At 40.9% G+C, this 16,250-nt stretch overlaps 1 protein-coding gene across 1 annotated transcript in view; it reads left to right on the top strand.

Annotated features, from left to right (window-relative positions):
* Positions 1–16,250, top strand: part of ENPP2 (ectonucleotide pyrophosphatase/phosphodiesterase 2) — a gene marked incomplete at its 5' end in the record, with an annotated part of 60,437 nt that overhangs the window by 15,844 nt on the left and 28,343 nt on the right. Inside the window, 3 exons of the mRNA XM_082499432.1 lie at positions 8,321–8,376; positions 12,244–12,309; positions 13,034–13,106. Of these exons, the coding sequence (XP_082355558.1) occupies positions 8,321–8,376; positions 12,244–12,309; positions 13,034–13,106 (195 nt within the window). The remainder of the gene's footprint in view (positions 1–8,320; positions 8,377–12,243; positions 12,310–13,033; positions 13,107–16,250) is intronic.

Here is a 16,250-nt window from a genome sequence, read left to right as displayed (position 1 = left end):
AAAACTAGGAGCAGTGAAAGGGCGGCAGCGGGTAACCTCTTCCTCCATCTCAGCTACAGCCAGAGCCATGCAGCCAACAAACCGTGCCTGCTGCAATCAGGCATCGAGCTCGTAGACAATATTGCGGTTCAGCTGCTGTGTGACAACTTGTAAAGCAGCTGTAGTTTAATTATGCATTGCAAATTTAATTGTGCATCTTACCTTAATCACAATTAGGTAGGAGTTACTGGGGAACTAACTTTTGGGGACTGTACAAATTTCTCTATTTTTAAACTATGATGTTTTTAAAGTAAAGTATAAGTCTAAATACTTCATCACCTGGCGTGTTGAGTGGGAAATATTGGTAATTCCCACTCCCATCCATTAGAAACACCTATGCCACTCCAGAGAATAAAAGTCATTCTGGATTGTAAACAAGGGTCATGACGAATGTCAGCTGAGAACAGTTCAAGAAAGTTACACAACACTGGATGACCATACGCTGGATGAAATCCTCAGAGGACAGGGGGGAGTGTTGCATACACAAGTAAGGACGATAAAATAAACCAGCTGATCTGAAGAAGTGTTAAGAAGGAAAAACACAAATAAAGTAATAAACTGGAAATTTCTTTGGAGAATTGGAAACAAATGCATAGAGGCAGGGCTAGAATTCAGTCCTCACAAATTTAATATGAGCGAAACCTGTAAGTTTGGCAAACCTGATCGAGTGGATATAGTGGTTGGGTAAGGAGGTGGTAGATCTCTTGCAGAAGTATAATATAAATTATACTTTCTGCATGCGGAATAACTGCACATTTGATAAAAGAATTGCATTTTTTTCATAAGAAATATGGTCTGCATATCACAGAAATCTTGTGTGTCATATCACATATTCATCTGGTTCTTTTTAGGTCTTGGGTCTCAAACTGGAGTACTCAAACAATTGCAGAGTGGTACTTGGTTTGCACAGAATTGGGAAATTTTTTTTGCCCAGGAAGGCAGAAAAAGTGTCTGGGACCCCCAGCTAAAACTGCCTAGAAGAGAATGCCATTCAGTGTTTAAAATTTCTGAAATACTTTCTTGCTCCTGGAACTGCCCTATTGTATCTGGCTTTGTTAAAATGTGGTGGTTTCGGGGTGTGTTTTCTTTTTTTGGAATTAATTGTTCTAATAGCATCTTGCTGGGAAACAGCCAGATTACCATGGACAACAGTGGGATTTGGCAGAGGAGTAGCTGAATGTTTCTACACCAGGAGTTATGAAAAATTATTTTTAAGATTATTAGGAAAAGGAGAAGGGGGGAGAAGGTAGCTTGGAAGTGTTTCGAGGTGTTCTGGCTGGTTGTGGGACTTCCTGAAATCCAGTCTTCTGATTTAGTATACAGCTTTGATTTGTTATATAAGCTTAAAACCACCTTGTTTTCAAAACAAAGTCTTTGATAGGAAACAGCCACAAAACCACTCCTCCTATCGCTACAGCATCTCGCAAAAATGGTGAGCATCAGGGCCCATGCTCCCAAGGGGGAAACTAAGTTTAGTGCTCATTTTTCTTGACACCAAGACTCTGTTTTCATCCCAAGTAACTTTAAACACTTTGGCCCCAGATGCCTTCGGCTTCTATTAACCAGTAGTTTTCCATCTCTTGATTTGATGTAGTGATTTTAAGCTTACACTACAGACAATACATTGGGGTGTTTTAGTGATCTTTTGTGATCCTTAGAAATAATCCATTAGCCTTCCCAAGGTCAGAAGATGACAGGTATAAAACTGCTGGTCTGTGGTTAATGGGGACAGAGAGGGTCCTTCAGAAGGTAACCCAGCTTGGATCTGAGTTTGACTTCAAAGATGCCTCTCTCTTCAGAAATGTCTTAATTATAAAAGTATTGGAGTTTTTTTAGGGTCCTTTGTGTGAAGATTTACTTTCAATATTAACCTTTTAAAGAGAATACAATCCTCAAAAAGGGCCCAGCTTGAGTTGCTGAGATAATCCTTAAAAAGGGCCATGATGTTCCTAGGTAAGTGACAGCATGTCATGAAGCTGTCTTTACAGCCTGCAAGGTATGCCTGGAGACACTAGGCATCATTGCTATACATCTTAACTGGCTATTACTTATTTTATCTAAATTTCACATTCTGAATCAATCTTTGGGATAAACCCATTTTGCTCTCCTGTTTATTGGATTTTTTTTTAATTTTTTTACTCTCCAACGATTACAGAAAGAACTTCTTGTTTTCATTTTCTTGCCTAGTCAGCCTGAGCTTTGGCAGGATTGTTACATCTGAGGAGCCCAGGCTCTGCAGAAAGCTGTCATCTGCCTTTTTGTCCTGAAGACATTTTGCAATCTCTTTGTTGATTGGTGGGGGAAGCAGAAGGAGGCATGCCAATAATTGTCTTTTTATAAGTATTTATTTTTGTCTAGCTTGAGCCATGAAGAAGCAACAGGGCCCTTTGAGCCTGTCTAATTATTTAATAGGCTTCTTGTACCAAAGTCTTCTGTCTGGGCAAGAAGTTGATGCTTAGTTGTCAAGGCTGTGAGATCATTTGTGTCTTGTTAAAGAGTAAGGAGTGTGGAAGGGGCTACTCCGTGTTTTACCTTGTTGTCAGGACAAATTGCAAATTACAGAATCACAGAATGGTCAGGGTTGGAAGGGATCTCTGGAGATCATCTAGTCCAACCCCCCTGCCAGAGCAGGGGAACCTACAGCAGGTTGCACAGGACGGCGTCCAGGCAGGTTTTGAATGTCTCCAGAGTGGGAGACTCCACCACCTCTCTGGGCAGCCTGTGCCAGTGCTCTGCCACCCTCAAAGGAAAGAAGTTCCTCCTCGTGTTTAGATGGCACTAATGGTGCTGGAGTGTAACATTTGGAACAACCTTGGTATTAATTCTGCATCCTTGCACCAATTTTGTACATGTTTACCTGGGAAATGCTGTGATTTCCCCCGTCCCACCTTTGCCTGGATGTGGAAGGGATTTCCCATTCATGCACTACTAGCTCTCTGCTGCAGCGGGTATGTGTGCTTCCTCTGCTCTTGACATGAATCTCCTTCCCTGGTTGGCGAGCAGGAGCATGTTTGCACAACTTGGCCCAAGGGCCGGATTTCAAAGCCGTCCTTCCGTCAGCCCTGACCTATGATGTGCTGCAACAAATACGGGGCAGCCTTTGCTGCTCTTATTTATTCAGGGAAGATTAAAAGTAGGGATGTGCTACCCTTACTGTGCAGGTTTTCAAAGACAACTCAACAGCTATCTTGAATAACTCTGTATGTAACATCTGTGCGCAAACGTGTCTAGCAGTCAGAAGAAGGGAGAGCTTGGGACTTCCATGTCCCATATGGCATTGCCACCTGAACTATTGTTTAGCCAGTCTATTTTTATCCATAAATAAAAGAGAAGAAATGTAGTCATTCAACACAGAGGATACAAAAATGACAGTAATTCAACTTACAGGATATGTTTCATATACGTACAGAAAAGCATGTGTATTATTTCTCAGGACATTTGCCAGTGTACTAGGGTTGAATCTGTGGGTCCATAATTTAACAGAACTTTTTGCATTGGAAAAGTTATATATTCTCTAACTCCTATGGCATGGTATGAAGACAGATTGTTAATCTTTAATTTTTATTTTTTTTTAATATTTGTTCCCCTCCTCTCTGCTTAAGCAAATTAATTCAGAAATATGGCCTTTATATAGCTTGCAATACAATAAAGCTTTTACCAAATGCAAACCAGGGGTGTACATCTGACATAGTTACACAGCTGAATATAAAATTCTAACATATCAACAGGTAAAACCAACCTATTTACGTATGGCAAATAAATTACATAAGCTCACAAATGGTACTGACCTTGCAACGCCTAACACAGCAAACTTTTTGATGACCTGAACAGATGAGACCAACTATACAGTGTATATAATGCATTACATTTACGTGCTTAGTACTGGAACATCTAGGATTCATTAACTTTAAGGTTGTGACACTAACCAACAAAAAGGAAATGCAACAATAACCCTTATTCCCTTCTTAATTTCAGTTGTTTTGGATGGAGAAGTTTGAGAGCATATCTGCTAACTTTTTTTTTTCTATTGTATATCGACCGAAGCGTAGACACTTGTTAGCCTGTGAGAGGCGTGACTTGTAGTCTGCCTTGAAAGACAATGAGTTTAATTCAAGGACAGTGAGAGACGTTCACTGGTTATTAGTCTGCAGTAACAGTTTGCCGGGCTTTTCTGCTACAGTTACTATCCTATAGGTGAGGATAGTAAGGACATTTATGTGCTCCTGTCAGCTTCTCCGGTCTGTTGTCTAATTTTATCTATCCAGTAAAGCGTCTGGTAACCAAGGGCACTTCTGCTAGAGATTGGGACCACTAGATTAATCAAGAATAACTGGCACAATTCTAAAATGCTGGAAATTTGACTTAAAGCTTCTTCAATGCAGATAGATAGAAATTCTTCCACCTTGATGATTGCTGTTCCTCCATGTGCTTAAAGACGTCTCTGCAAATGTATTGTTATGAGTAGCAGCTTGAGGTATAATGTTGAATTTTCTTATTTTGGTTTTAAGTAAACCAAAGGTTTTGGGGTTTGTTTTGTTTTGGAGGTTTTTTCCCCTTAAAAAAATAGGAGAAGGGAAGTCCAGTAGTAGTTTGTTGTAACCTTGAGCTGAACCAGGCTCTCCCTGGCAATGTCAGGATGGAGTCATTCAGACTCACTTCTCGGATGTTGTGGTCAGATATGGGCCTTTTGATTTGTCGGTCTCTGACTTCAACACATCATTGTCTTAGCTGTTGAGCTTGTTCCAAGTGCAGCAGACACACGTCCTCATCCAAACAATTAATGGTGATGTAAATGGCTGTATTCCTGAGGTGAAATACTTGGGAGCAGGGAAGCTTCACTTGAGAATGCACAACTCTGAGTGATCTCCACTTGCTTGCATGACTCCCTCTTCAGAAAGGTGCTCGTGCTGTTTTCACGTGGCACTCATGAAGCACACTCTATGCTCGACAGGAATAAAAAATAGCTACCACCTTCTTGCAGGCATGCTGGGTACCTTGGCAATGCACATAGGGCCTAATTATTCCTCTGTCAAGATGACTACTCTTTTATTTGCTTGGCCAGAGGAAGGACGTCTTTTGGCACACGTTTAAAATCGCTGCCTAAAATAGACAGAGTCATGGGTGATTTCAGCAGCACTAGCAGTCAGGAGCAGCACAGGACAGCTTCAGCTGCTGAGGCTGGACCTTGGCTGGGCTGATTTGGCCAACCAGGCAGGCTGGACCACTTGGACCTGTGCAGGCCAAAACCCTGGAAAGTCAAACTAGAGTTAACAGATGGTAAAATCCAAATACTGAACTCCCTGGACTTAGTTTGTTGGTACCTTCCCAAAGATATCTGCAAAATTATTTAAACTTTGCAGGAACATAAACACTTTCAAAGAAAAATAAATCTGCTGCAGCTCTGCAGGGACAATGGTTTTCCAAGTACATCAAGACCAAAGAGCATAACAGCAGTGGAACTGATACTCCTCAGGCTGAATTTGTATTTGACCTCTTTTCTCTGCCATGACAGGGTTCTGCTGTAGGAATAAATCTGCAATGCAAAGAAAAAGGTAATTGCCTTAAGTGTGCGCCCTTTTTCACCTGGGAAGACCATGAACCACTAATGAATATGGAGTAACTCTTGCCTTAGACACAGGGTCCAGGCTGAAGTTATGTGCCCTGTGCTGATTTATAAGACACAAACAAGATTGCAGGTTCATCCTTGCATTGCAGTCACACCTCTGACTGCAGTGAATGGGCTCAGTGACACAATCAGTGGATTGATTCCACTTCCTCATCTGTCCTGTTCACTGTTTCTCTCCTGTTCCTGATTCCACTTCCTCATCTCTCCTGTTCTCCTTCTGTCCCATCCTGTGAGGGCTAGTATTCTGCAAGCATTTGAAAACAATATTCCTCTTATTCAACGATTAAAAAACAAATTCCCATATAAATTCAAAGTCACTTCTCCCTTATGAGGAAAGGCTGAGAGAGCTGGGACTCTTTAGCCTGGAGAAGAGAAGGCTGAGGGGAGACCTTATTATGGCGTACAAGTATCTAAAGGGTGGGCTGAAGGAGGATGGAGCCAGGCTCTTTTCAATGGTTCCCAGTGACAGGATGAGGGGCAATGGGCACAAGTTAGAACATAGGAAGTTCCGTTCAAATACACGGAAACACTTCTTTATGGTTCAGGTGACAGCGCACTGGCACAGGCTGCCCAGGGAGGCTGTGGAGTCCCCTTCTCTGGAGATTTTCAAGATGCGCCAGGATGCAGTCCTGAGTAATGTGCTCTGGGCAATCCTGCTTTAGCAGGGGAGTGGGACTAGATGATCTCTAGAGGTCCCTTCCAACTCTGAAAACTCCATGATTTTTTCGTTCTTGGGGGAGTTATTTTGCAGCCACATCATCTTGGGTCACTGTCAGCATGTAGACCCCAGTGCTGGTGGAAGACTGGGGCTGCAGAGGCTGGGGGAGGTGCTTGGGGGACTCACAGTTTTGTGGCAGCTTGAACGTATGTTAATATGAACCAACCCTGAAATCAGACTTTAGAGGAGAAGCAGCTGAAAACAGAGAGGGGTGGGCTGCAAATCCATGGTCACTCTGCTCCTCGTCTTGCTGCATTTATTTAGAAAACCACCATTTTTGTAGAGTTACCATGGATGTATTCTTCCATGGAAAAGGGGATACATTACCAAAAAGTTAGAATACAATGAAAGCATATGATCTTTTATAGCTGTGATTTTAATTTAACTGGATTGAGTCCAGTAAGATTTGGAAGAGTAGCTGACGAGAGATAAGTTAAGGGGCGTTTCCAGGGCACTGGAAAGGCAAAGATGACTAATTTTCCCATAAATAACATAATAATATCCAAATTTAATTGCTGTTAACTATAGCGTCAGTGTGCAAATGATCTTTCATCAGACTGCCAAATTTATTTCAATTAAGACTGATGCATGAAGAATTCAGGCTTGGCATTTGAACAGTGCATGGCCAGATGACAGCATACAAGTGCCTGTTTGAGGAAGGTAGAGGGGCCTTGAATGTATTTTCAAAAACTTGATTTAAAGTAAGCCAAAGATTTTTGCAATTATTAAGTAAGGGAACTATCTTTTGGCTGACCTGCTCGTGAAACAGATAAATTGCAGTATGCATAAATAATGGGAAGAAATAATTTAGCTGCATACATAATGCGGGCCTTTAAGCCATTACCAATTTTGAAATGAGTTTTGAGATAATTTGGATAGTTCCTTGCAAGAGAAATTTAGTTCTGTAGGGCTACAAACTCATACTGTTTGCTTTCCTTGACTGTGGACCTTTCTGATGTTTGGTCATTCTTATTCTCCTGCCTTGTATAGATATTCATAGAATAGCAAAGAGAAAGAGAGTGGAGAGGGGGAGAGAAAGAAGGGTATTGAGGATAACCAGGGGTGTGGTATGGCTTTCATTAGAGAAAGATCAAACAAACCAGGGCTACTCTTGTTCGAAAAGGAATAAATAAAGGGGAATATCATGAATGTTGTGTAAAAGCGGGAACAGACGGGATTAATAACCTGTTTTCAAAGTATGAGGACAGCACCCTAACCCCAGTGAAACTGGCAGGTTTAAACCAAAGGAAAATACACTCATGCAGTGTGTGACTACGTTGTGGAACTTGCTGCTACAAACTGACTTATAGCCAGAAAAATATATGGGATTTGAAGGATTGAAAAAATGATTTGAAAAATTCACGGAGATTATTTCTGTCATTTCCATCAATCACTTCAGGTGAGCTCAAAAAGTTCCTAAATGTCGATGGAGGAAGGTGTCCCTCCTTGCCTTCTGCAGGGTATAACCGGATCACTCGTCTGTGCCCTTTTTTGGGTACTCTTTCCCAAAATGTTTTCTGGCTACTGATAACAATATGGGGAAAGAGGGACGTTTATGCAGACACTGATGCTGTGTTCTTTTCTAACTGAGTATCCTCCAAAACTTGAACTCTAAAAGGCTCAGGTTAGACACAACTGGTTTCTGAAAAATAAATTGTATACTGAAGATATTCCTGGCCATGAATCTTAATGCTTCGCATTAAAAGCAACACAGAGATTTAGGGGTGAAAGTCTACAGCACAGCAGCTGATCCACTGCTACAGAATTTGCATAGATTTGTCATTCCCTATGTTCAAATTAGGAACGCAGGCTGAAGACCGCAATTTTCACTTCTAGGCTCAGGGTAGAAGAACGTGTCTTGAAAACATTTTCTTTTGATTTCAGATGGTCATTAAAGTTTTGAACACACTTTAATCCTCTTATATTTTCCTCATTAGATTTGGATTACTGCAGCCAAGCAAGGGGTGAAAGCTGGCACATTCTTCTGGTCTGTGTAAGTGCCCTCTGTTTTTTGAAGATTTGTAACTCATAATTCAGAATTAATTTGATGCAAGTGTTTATTAAGTCATTTTCCTTACTTAAGGCATTCAGTAGCTTGGAGACTATGCCTGTAACCCTGCCTTGTTCCATTTATGAAATGTTTCTGATAACTAAAGCTAATGCTACAGTTGGCTGCTTTAAGACCACACACTGATTTTTAGAAGTTGTCTAAAGAAAAGATGTGCGACTATGTAAAAAATTACTTTTGTTCATTTCACGTTTTGCCTTCTTAGTATTGCTAGCAATGTTCCCTAGTCCTCTGAGTGTTTGTGGAGGACTCTTTTATTGTTCTCTTATGTCATCTGACATCAACAGCCTAATTGACTCAAAAGCTTGACTGACTCACTCATTTTACAATCCGGTCTGACCTTTGAGTAAGATATCCAATTTCCCTTTCCTAAAAGACAGCCTTGAGGGTCTTTGCTGTTTATACTTATGTTTAATGTTTCTGAATTATTTTCTCTTATCCCAACTGAGATGTATCTTCTAATCAAAAATTAACTAATTTTGACCATTTTTGAGTCCTGAGGAATTCATGTGGATCAATCGCTCTTATTTCACTTTAGTAGCAGGATTGAAGGAGCAAAGAAAATGGGCAAACTGTCAAGACTGAAGTACTAAGGGTGTTTGCCTTTTTTTTTGTGATTCCATTAGGAATAACGCTCTTTGCTACTCTAAATATTATATAGCATATGGAGGGAATAATAAAATATACCACATACAAAGCTGATGATAGGTTTTGGCTTGCAAGACAGTTACAGCCTGATGCTCTACAAAACAACGGTACAAACTGGTAGCAATGGACAAGGCGAAGTCTGAGGTACTCAATAACTTTTTTGCCTCAGTCTTCACTGGCAACCTCTCTTCCCACACCTCTCCAGTGTATGGACCGCAAGACTAGGGGAACAAAGTCCCTCCTACTGTAAGAGAAGATCATGTTTGAGACCACCTGAGGAACCTGAACATACAGAAGTCTACGGGACCTGTCGAAATGCATCCCAGAGTCCTGAGGGAACTGGCTGATGTAGTTGCCAAGCCACTCTCTGCGATATTTGAAAACTCATGGTGGTCAGGGAAAGTCCCCGGTGACTGGAGAAAGGAAAACATTGCACCCATTTTTAAAAAGGGCAGAAAGGAGGACCGTGGGAACTACTGACCTGTTAGCCTCACCTCTGTGCCTGGGAAGATCATGGCCTAGAAGCTATGCTAAGGCACGTGGAGGACAGGGAGGTGATTCGAGACAGCCAGCGTGTCTTCACCAAGGGCAAGTCCTGCCTGACCAACCTTGTGGCCTTCTACGATGGACTCACTACATCAGTGGAGAAGGGAAGAGTTACAGATGTCGTCTATCTGGATGTCTGTAAGGCCTTTGACATGGTCCTCCCACAATATCCTTCTCTGTAAATTGGAGAGATATGGATTTGATGGTTGGACTCGCTGGTGGATGAGGAATTGGTTGGATAGTCACATCCAGAGGGTAGTGGTCAACAGCTTAATATCCAGATGGATATTGGTGACAAGTGGTGTCCCTCAAGGGTCCATATTGGGACCAGAACTGTTCAATACCTTCATCAATGACATAGAGGGATTGAGTGCACCCTCAGCAAGTTTGCGGATGACACCAAGCTGAGTGATGCGATTAAGATGCCTGAGGGATGGGATGCCATCCGTAGGGACCTGGACAGGCTCGAAAAATGGACCTGTATGAACCTCATGAGGTCGGGCAATGCCCGGTATCAATACAAGCTAAGGGGATGAAGGGGTTGCAAGTGGCCCTGCCAAGAAGGACTTGGGGGTAGTGGTGGATAGAGCTGGACATGAGCTGACAGTGTGTGCTTGCAGCCCAGAAGGCCAACTGTATCCTGAGCTGCATCAAAAGAAGTGTGACCAGCAGGTCAAGGGAGGTGATTCCGCACTTCTACTCTGCTCTGGTGTACCTGGAGTACTACATCCAGCTCTGGAGCCCTCAGCACAGGAAAGACATGGACCTGTTTGAGCAGGTCCAGAGGAGGGCCACAAAAATGATCAGGGGGCTGGAACACCTCTGCTGTGAGGAGAGGCTGAAAGAGTTGGGGTTGTTCAGCCTGGAGAAGAGAAGTCTCCAGGGAGACCTTACTGTGGCCTTTCAGTACATCAAGGGGGCTTATAGGACAGATGGGGACAAACTTTTTAGCGGGGCCTGTAGCGATAGGACAAGGGGAGATGGCTTTAAACTAAAAGAGGGTAGATATAGACTAGATATAAGGAAGAATTTTTTTTTTTACAATGAAAGTAGTGAAACACTGGCACAAGTTGCCCAGAGAAGTGGTAGACACTCCATCCCTGGAAACATTCACTATCAGGTTGGATGGAGCTCTGAGCAACCTGATCTAGTTGAAGATGTCCCTGCTTGTTTCAAGGGAGGTTGGACTAGATGACCTTTAAAGGTCTCTTCCAACCCAAACTATTCTATGATTGTAAACCAAAGAAATTAACATTATTCCTACATCCCGCTACATACTCACCATACACATCCTAGCCAATGCATCCTTGGGGATAAAAAATGTTACGGAAGGTAACCAAGGATGTGTCTTATGAATGGCAATAGTAAGGGAGTTAGACAGATACTTTACGTATGAATAAACTATATATGCCTTAAAACTGTATTATTTAATTTTGGACACAGAATTTTTGGGGGAGAGAGTTCAGGCAAACTTTTTTAGGAGAACAGGACAACTTAACCACAAATGACTTAATTGAAATAATGGATTTTTTTTCATATTGCAAAATTAAAAATTTCAAAACTGAGCAATACCCAAAATTATTATTCTGCTTTATTATAGTGCCTTGTTTGCAAATTTTAGCATAAATTATCATTTTTATAGTTGTTTTACAACTGAAAGTTCTCTGTGTAGTTGGAGACTGAGGACCACTGTTGTTCTACAAGGCATTAAAAACTTATTTCAAAAGAGATTAGCATCTCTATTGCTCTGTCAGACATTTCCAGAAAGACATTCCAGCATGGTGAATCCAAGGTGGTTGTATTTGATTCCTGCCCTGGGATTCTGCTATTAATCTAATGGAATCTGAACTGACTATGCTATTGTATTAAAATAACTGCATGGTTACTGACCTGCAGAGCTTTCCTAAGATGAGATATTCGGAAGTTTAACAGCGGTTTGTAAGTTAGTCATTCTCATAGCATGAACTTGGCCTTAGCAGCCAAGCGAGAAGCCTCAGGATACAAACAGTGAAACGGGATGAGTCTGTTCTGCAGAGTGAGAAGCTATCAAAGTTGTGCAAGTCACTGTGCTGATCGCCTGGTGTTTCGGATGGCTCTGCCTTGATTTACACCAGCCTAACCCTCAGTTTGGCTACTATTAAGTCAATGGGAACGTTTCCAGTGTCTTCAAAGCCACGAGAACAGAATGGTAATTTAATGTCATACTGATGTGAGCAATCTGATGGATTTTACTCATACCAGCTACCCAATGGCAGCACTATTGTGTATAAAAAAGGTTCATCTGGGTTAAAGCTACCAGAATGGATCTTTACTAATTTTACTTAGAACAATTAGATTTACTGCCTTGAGTTCTCACTCCAGTTACAAACTTTTGATCATCTTTCTTTTGGAGTACATGGACGTCCAGGAGATCTGAAGTGATTCTGTTCGCAAAACAAGAATTAGTATTAAGCAAGAAAGAAGATACAGCATACTAAAAGCAAATGATGTAATTATGATTGATTTTAATCGTGCTGGAATAAGTTCATAGCAAGGCTTTGTTGATGCTTTTTGTATTCTGTGATAACAAGTTATATTTTTTTATATTTTGTGGTCCAGTGTCATCCCCCATGAGCGCAGAATATTAACAATACTGCAGTGGCTAACACTTCCAGACAATGAAAGGTAATTCACTTATTGTCACCTGGTGCTGGGTAACTGCTAGCTTGTTTTCTCCCTAAAAGTAGCTGGAAGAGCAGGGCGAAATTTAATTCTGAAAGTTGTTTTTGTCTGTTACGTGCTATCACTGATATAAGTATTAGCTGGGGGGTTGTGTTTGGTTTGTTTTGGGTTTTTATTTTTAATCTCGGCTTTTAACCATCAGCATTTTGATTATTCTCAATAACTGCATGGTATGAGTTTATTTCTTATCAAGAAGCATTTAGTTACATGGATTAACTTGGATTGTTCTTATCCTACTGAGTCTAATATGGTTTAACAACCTTACAGCCAATGGCAGGGGCAGAACTGGACCCCGAGGACTGGGAAAATGCTAACATTTTAATTATGAGTACACAAGTTATTAAATTTTAGTACACAAGTTCCCACACGCTGCTGGCTGCAAAGCTCAGGCGAGCTGCCGTGTGATCCCTCCTACCAGACTTAGAAAGAGCATGTGTCCTCAGATGGTACCCCATGCGCCTCCCTGCATGTGTTCTTGGATTTAATAAAACTGTAGAACAACTAATTGCTTAATCATACCATGGAAACATGATGGAGAAACGGTTCTTTTTCCATAAAGCCAACTCTCATTGGAAAGTTGACTTGATTTCACTTGACCTAACAGGTCTGGGTGTTTTTGTTGTTGTCGAAGGAAAGCTATCCTGAACAAGACCTTTCTTTCTTTCAGGCCTTATGTTTATGCTTTCTACTCTGAACAACCAGATGCTGCTGGCCACAGATATGGTCCTTTCAACTCAGAGGTTAGTATAGATTTTCTTCTGCAGAAAAAGCACGTGGCTCAAACACATTTTTGGAATAATTGCTACTGCTCAGGAGTAACATTTTTAGCAACTTTTTTTCACCCGTTTCTGCAGAATGCTTCCCCGCTGCCAGAGAAAGCAACTTTATTGTCTTAAGGATTTATCATGTGAGATTCGCTTCTCAGACAATGAACTGCCTGTGCCTTTCAGGAGCCTATTTCACTGTGTGATATAGTAATGCAAATGGAAAGATTTGTTTGGCAAGGACAGGAGTATATTTGGGTGCAACAGTAAAATTTAACTGTCCTCAAATAATTTATCTGTCTTAAAAGTGATAAAAATATAATGCAGAAAGTATTGAGGAAAAATGCAGAGAAGAAAAAGCTTTGTTTAAAGCTGACAGCCTGCAGTAGCCAAAGTAATAACTCTAGTCTGTCGTGAACTGTAAAAAGCTGCTATTTCCAGTTTCATATCGGCCCTACAGGGGTTCAGAAAGCTCTGCCAGTACTGTTCCCTCAGGACTGCACTGCTGAGCTTGGAAAAAGTTTTGAAGCACCATAAGGTATTTTAATGAAAAATTATGTGCAAAACACTGCAGTAGTTAACCCCTTGTTTGAGCTTTGCGTAGGTGGCTGGGACTGCCGAGTACCGCTTCCCTTCCAACGCTGTCCAGGTGACACGAGTTTAAAGACTATGCACTTGTCTGGGATTTGTGCGGAAGGAAAGGAAATTCTGCACCCAAATATCCTACTGCTTCGGGTGGCTGGGGATCTAGCATCTCAGATGATCTCTTGATATCTAAAGGTCCCTTAGTTTCAGTGCAACCGTATGCCTGCAGATTGCCGTCACAAGACTTTAAGAGTTTTCATACGTGCTTTTTAAAGAGTAAAAAAATGTTTGCAAATCTTGAAAAACTGAGGAGTGTATCAGATACCTTTGGAAGGTAATATAAATCTCCCTGAGCAGCCAGGTACCTAGTAGTAGTTTCTTATGCTTAGTATACATCTGATAGCTGTTGTCTAGTGGAGGAGAGAGAAAAGAGAAGCAGGATTAATCTTTTAATATGTTTGAGTTATTTGGGCTGTTTAAATAAGTTTGCAGAGGTTATGAACTTGCTGTGGGTAGCATCACTGTTGGAGCACTTTGAGCCACGGTCCCAGAGCAGCGGGTGTGAGGAATTATTCCAAACCAGCACTGAAACATCGTACTGGATAGGAAGAAATAGCACTTTTTCTGGATTACAGGTGGTTAAAATCTACCAACACTCTTGCTAAATTGACAGGCATTGATATGTCTCCGTGTTGTCATTTGTCCCAGAGCAGGAATGTCTGGCTTGGTCAAGCAGTGTATCGGTAACGAGAGCTCTCTGATTCAAGGATATATTACCGAATGATGCTTTGTAGTTCCTCTTATTGGAGTGTTACAAATATTATGTGTGGCTTATGACTGACAACTCTAATTTTATTTATCTGTAGACAACCCCTTCCTTCTGAACAGAGTTGTGGGGTTATTTCCATGAGAATGTGAAATGATGACATTGAAATTGTTCTTTAAATTGTAGTCTTTAACAAACCAGTTTAGCATCCAATGTGGTAATCTACTTTTGGGTTAATTATGTATAAAAAATGAAGTGTAATTATATCATCAGAGGAAAAGTCATCATAAAAGCAAAAAGCCCCCAAAGGCTCTTATTGTTTGGGGGTTCTTCTGGATGATTATCTGAAGGTTGACCTCTAATTGCAAGGCAAATCTTAGGCTCTGCATAAGTGTGAATTAATAGCTTATTAAAGTTTTACAAATAAATTGGTTTATGCCATTTGTGTTAAACACAAGAAGAGCCTGAAATTGATTTTTAGCAAATTGAGAACAGACGAGTTAGCAGATGAGAACGTATGAGTTTGCAGTTCAGTGGCCACAAGTTTGTGAATGGAAATTTAAATAAATGAATACAGCTGTGTAAGTATACAGATACTGAGATTTGGTAGGGGCTTGGTTTCAGGATAGAAAAGCTAGGAAGTATTTTATATTGTTTCTCTTGACACTGTTTTCAATATAATTTTTAGGAGCTATGAAATTTACATAAATCAGCTGGGATGAGAGTCCTCAAAGGGATCCCTTTCTGCTGCTTCCTCGATAGGGAGAGCAAGACCTCCCCGTGAAATCATTCTTTTCTTGTATACAGCTGGCAGCAGTTAGACAGTTGGAGTAGTACTAGCCACTTTATTTTTCTTCATGCGAAGGCGGATCAGCCAAACAATAATGTCTCAACACAAGCTCTTAACAATTCTGTGTTATATTTAAGATGGGCTGCTAATTTCTTCATTTGAAGAAGATTTTATGCTAAGTTTTTCTTGCTGCGTTTAGTAGCTTGAGCAATAGTTTTACACCTCAAAAATCTCAAAATCTTACAAATATCCGTTAGAGTAAAATGAATGTTTGCTAGAGCTTATTATACCAAATAATATTTTAAATGTATAATCTTAAAGGTCTAATGGCATCCATTACTGATAATTTTCAGCTTTCAGACTTAAGCAGACAACAGAGCTTCACAGGACATGCTCAACAGCCGATGTGCAGAGTGTCTTAAAAGCTAGAAATAGAGGGACCTAGATGCACTTAAACTTTACTGGTGCATTGCCAGTGTTGTTGATATAAATGGAATACAGACGACAGCCAGTGTCCACTAGCGTACCTTTACATGTCCTCTAACATTATGAATTTAAGTGTAAATGAGTCGTTTGTCTAGGTTTGGGGTTTTTTTTGGCTTTGGGTTTGTTGGATTTTTTTGTGGGACATGAACAAAGTTCTTAGGAAGTATTTCAGTGGGTACCGTTATGTTTCCAGGAGTAGTTACGGGAGTTATCAAATATGTGCTTGCTCTTGATTTACTTCTGCATTTTTTTTTTCTTTCCCTCTGTGCTTCTGCAGTTGAACTCTGGTAGGTTGGTCCGTCCGGGTCAAGAAGCAGAGCTTTGGCTGGCTAGTTACCCTTGTGATGTTACAGTTCCCTTCTGTAAGTGGGGAGGGATTTGTTTCCCTCCTCCATAACTCTGTTCTGACTCTTCTCAAGCAAGGCTAAGATTTGGCTGGTTAATAAGAACTTGGCTTTTTTTTTTTTTTCTCCTAGCTAACTTTTTTTTTTTT

Source organism: Vanellus vanellus (genome assembly GCF_965231255.1).
Source record: "Vanellus vanellus genome assembly, chromosome: 2".
Taxonomy (NCBI): Eukaryota; Metazoa; Chordata; class Aves; order Charadriiformes; family Charadriidae; genus Vanellus; species Vanellus vanellus.
The sequence above is the reverse complement of the archived record's forward strand: the minus strand, read 5'-3'. Positions and strand labels throughout refer to the sequence as shown.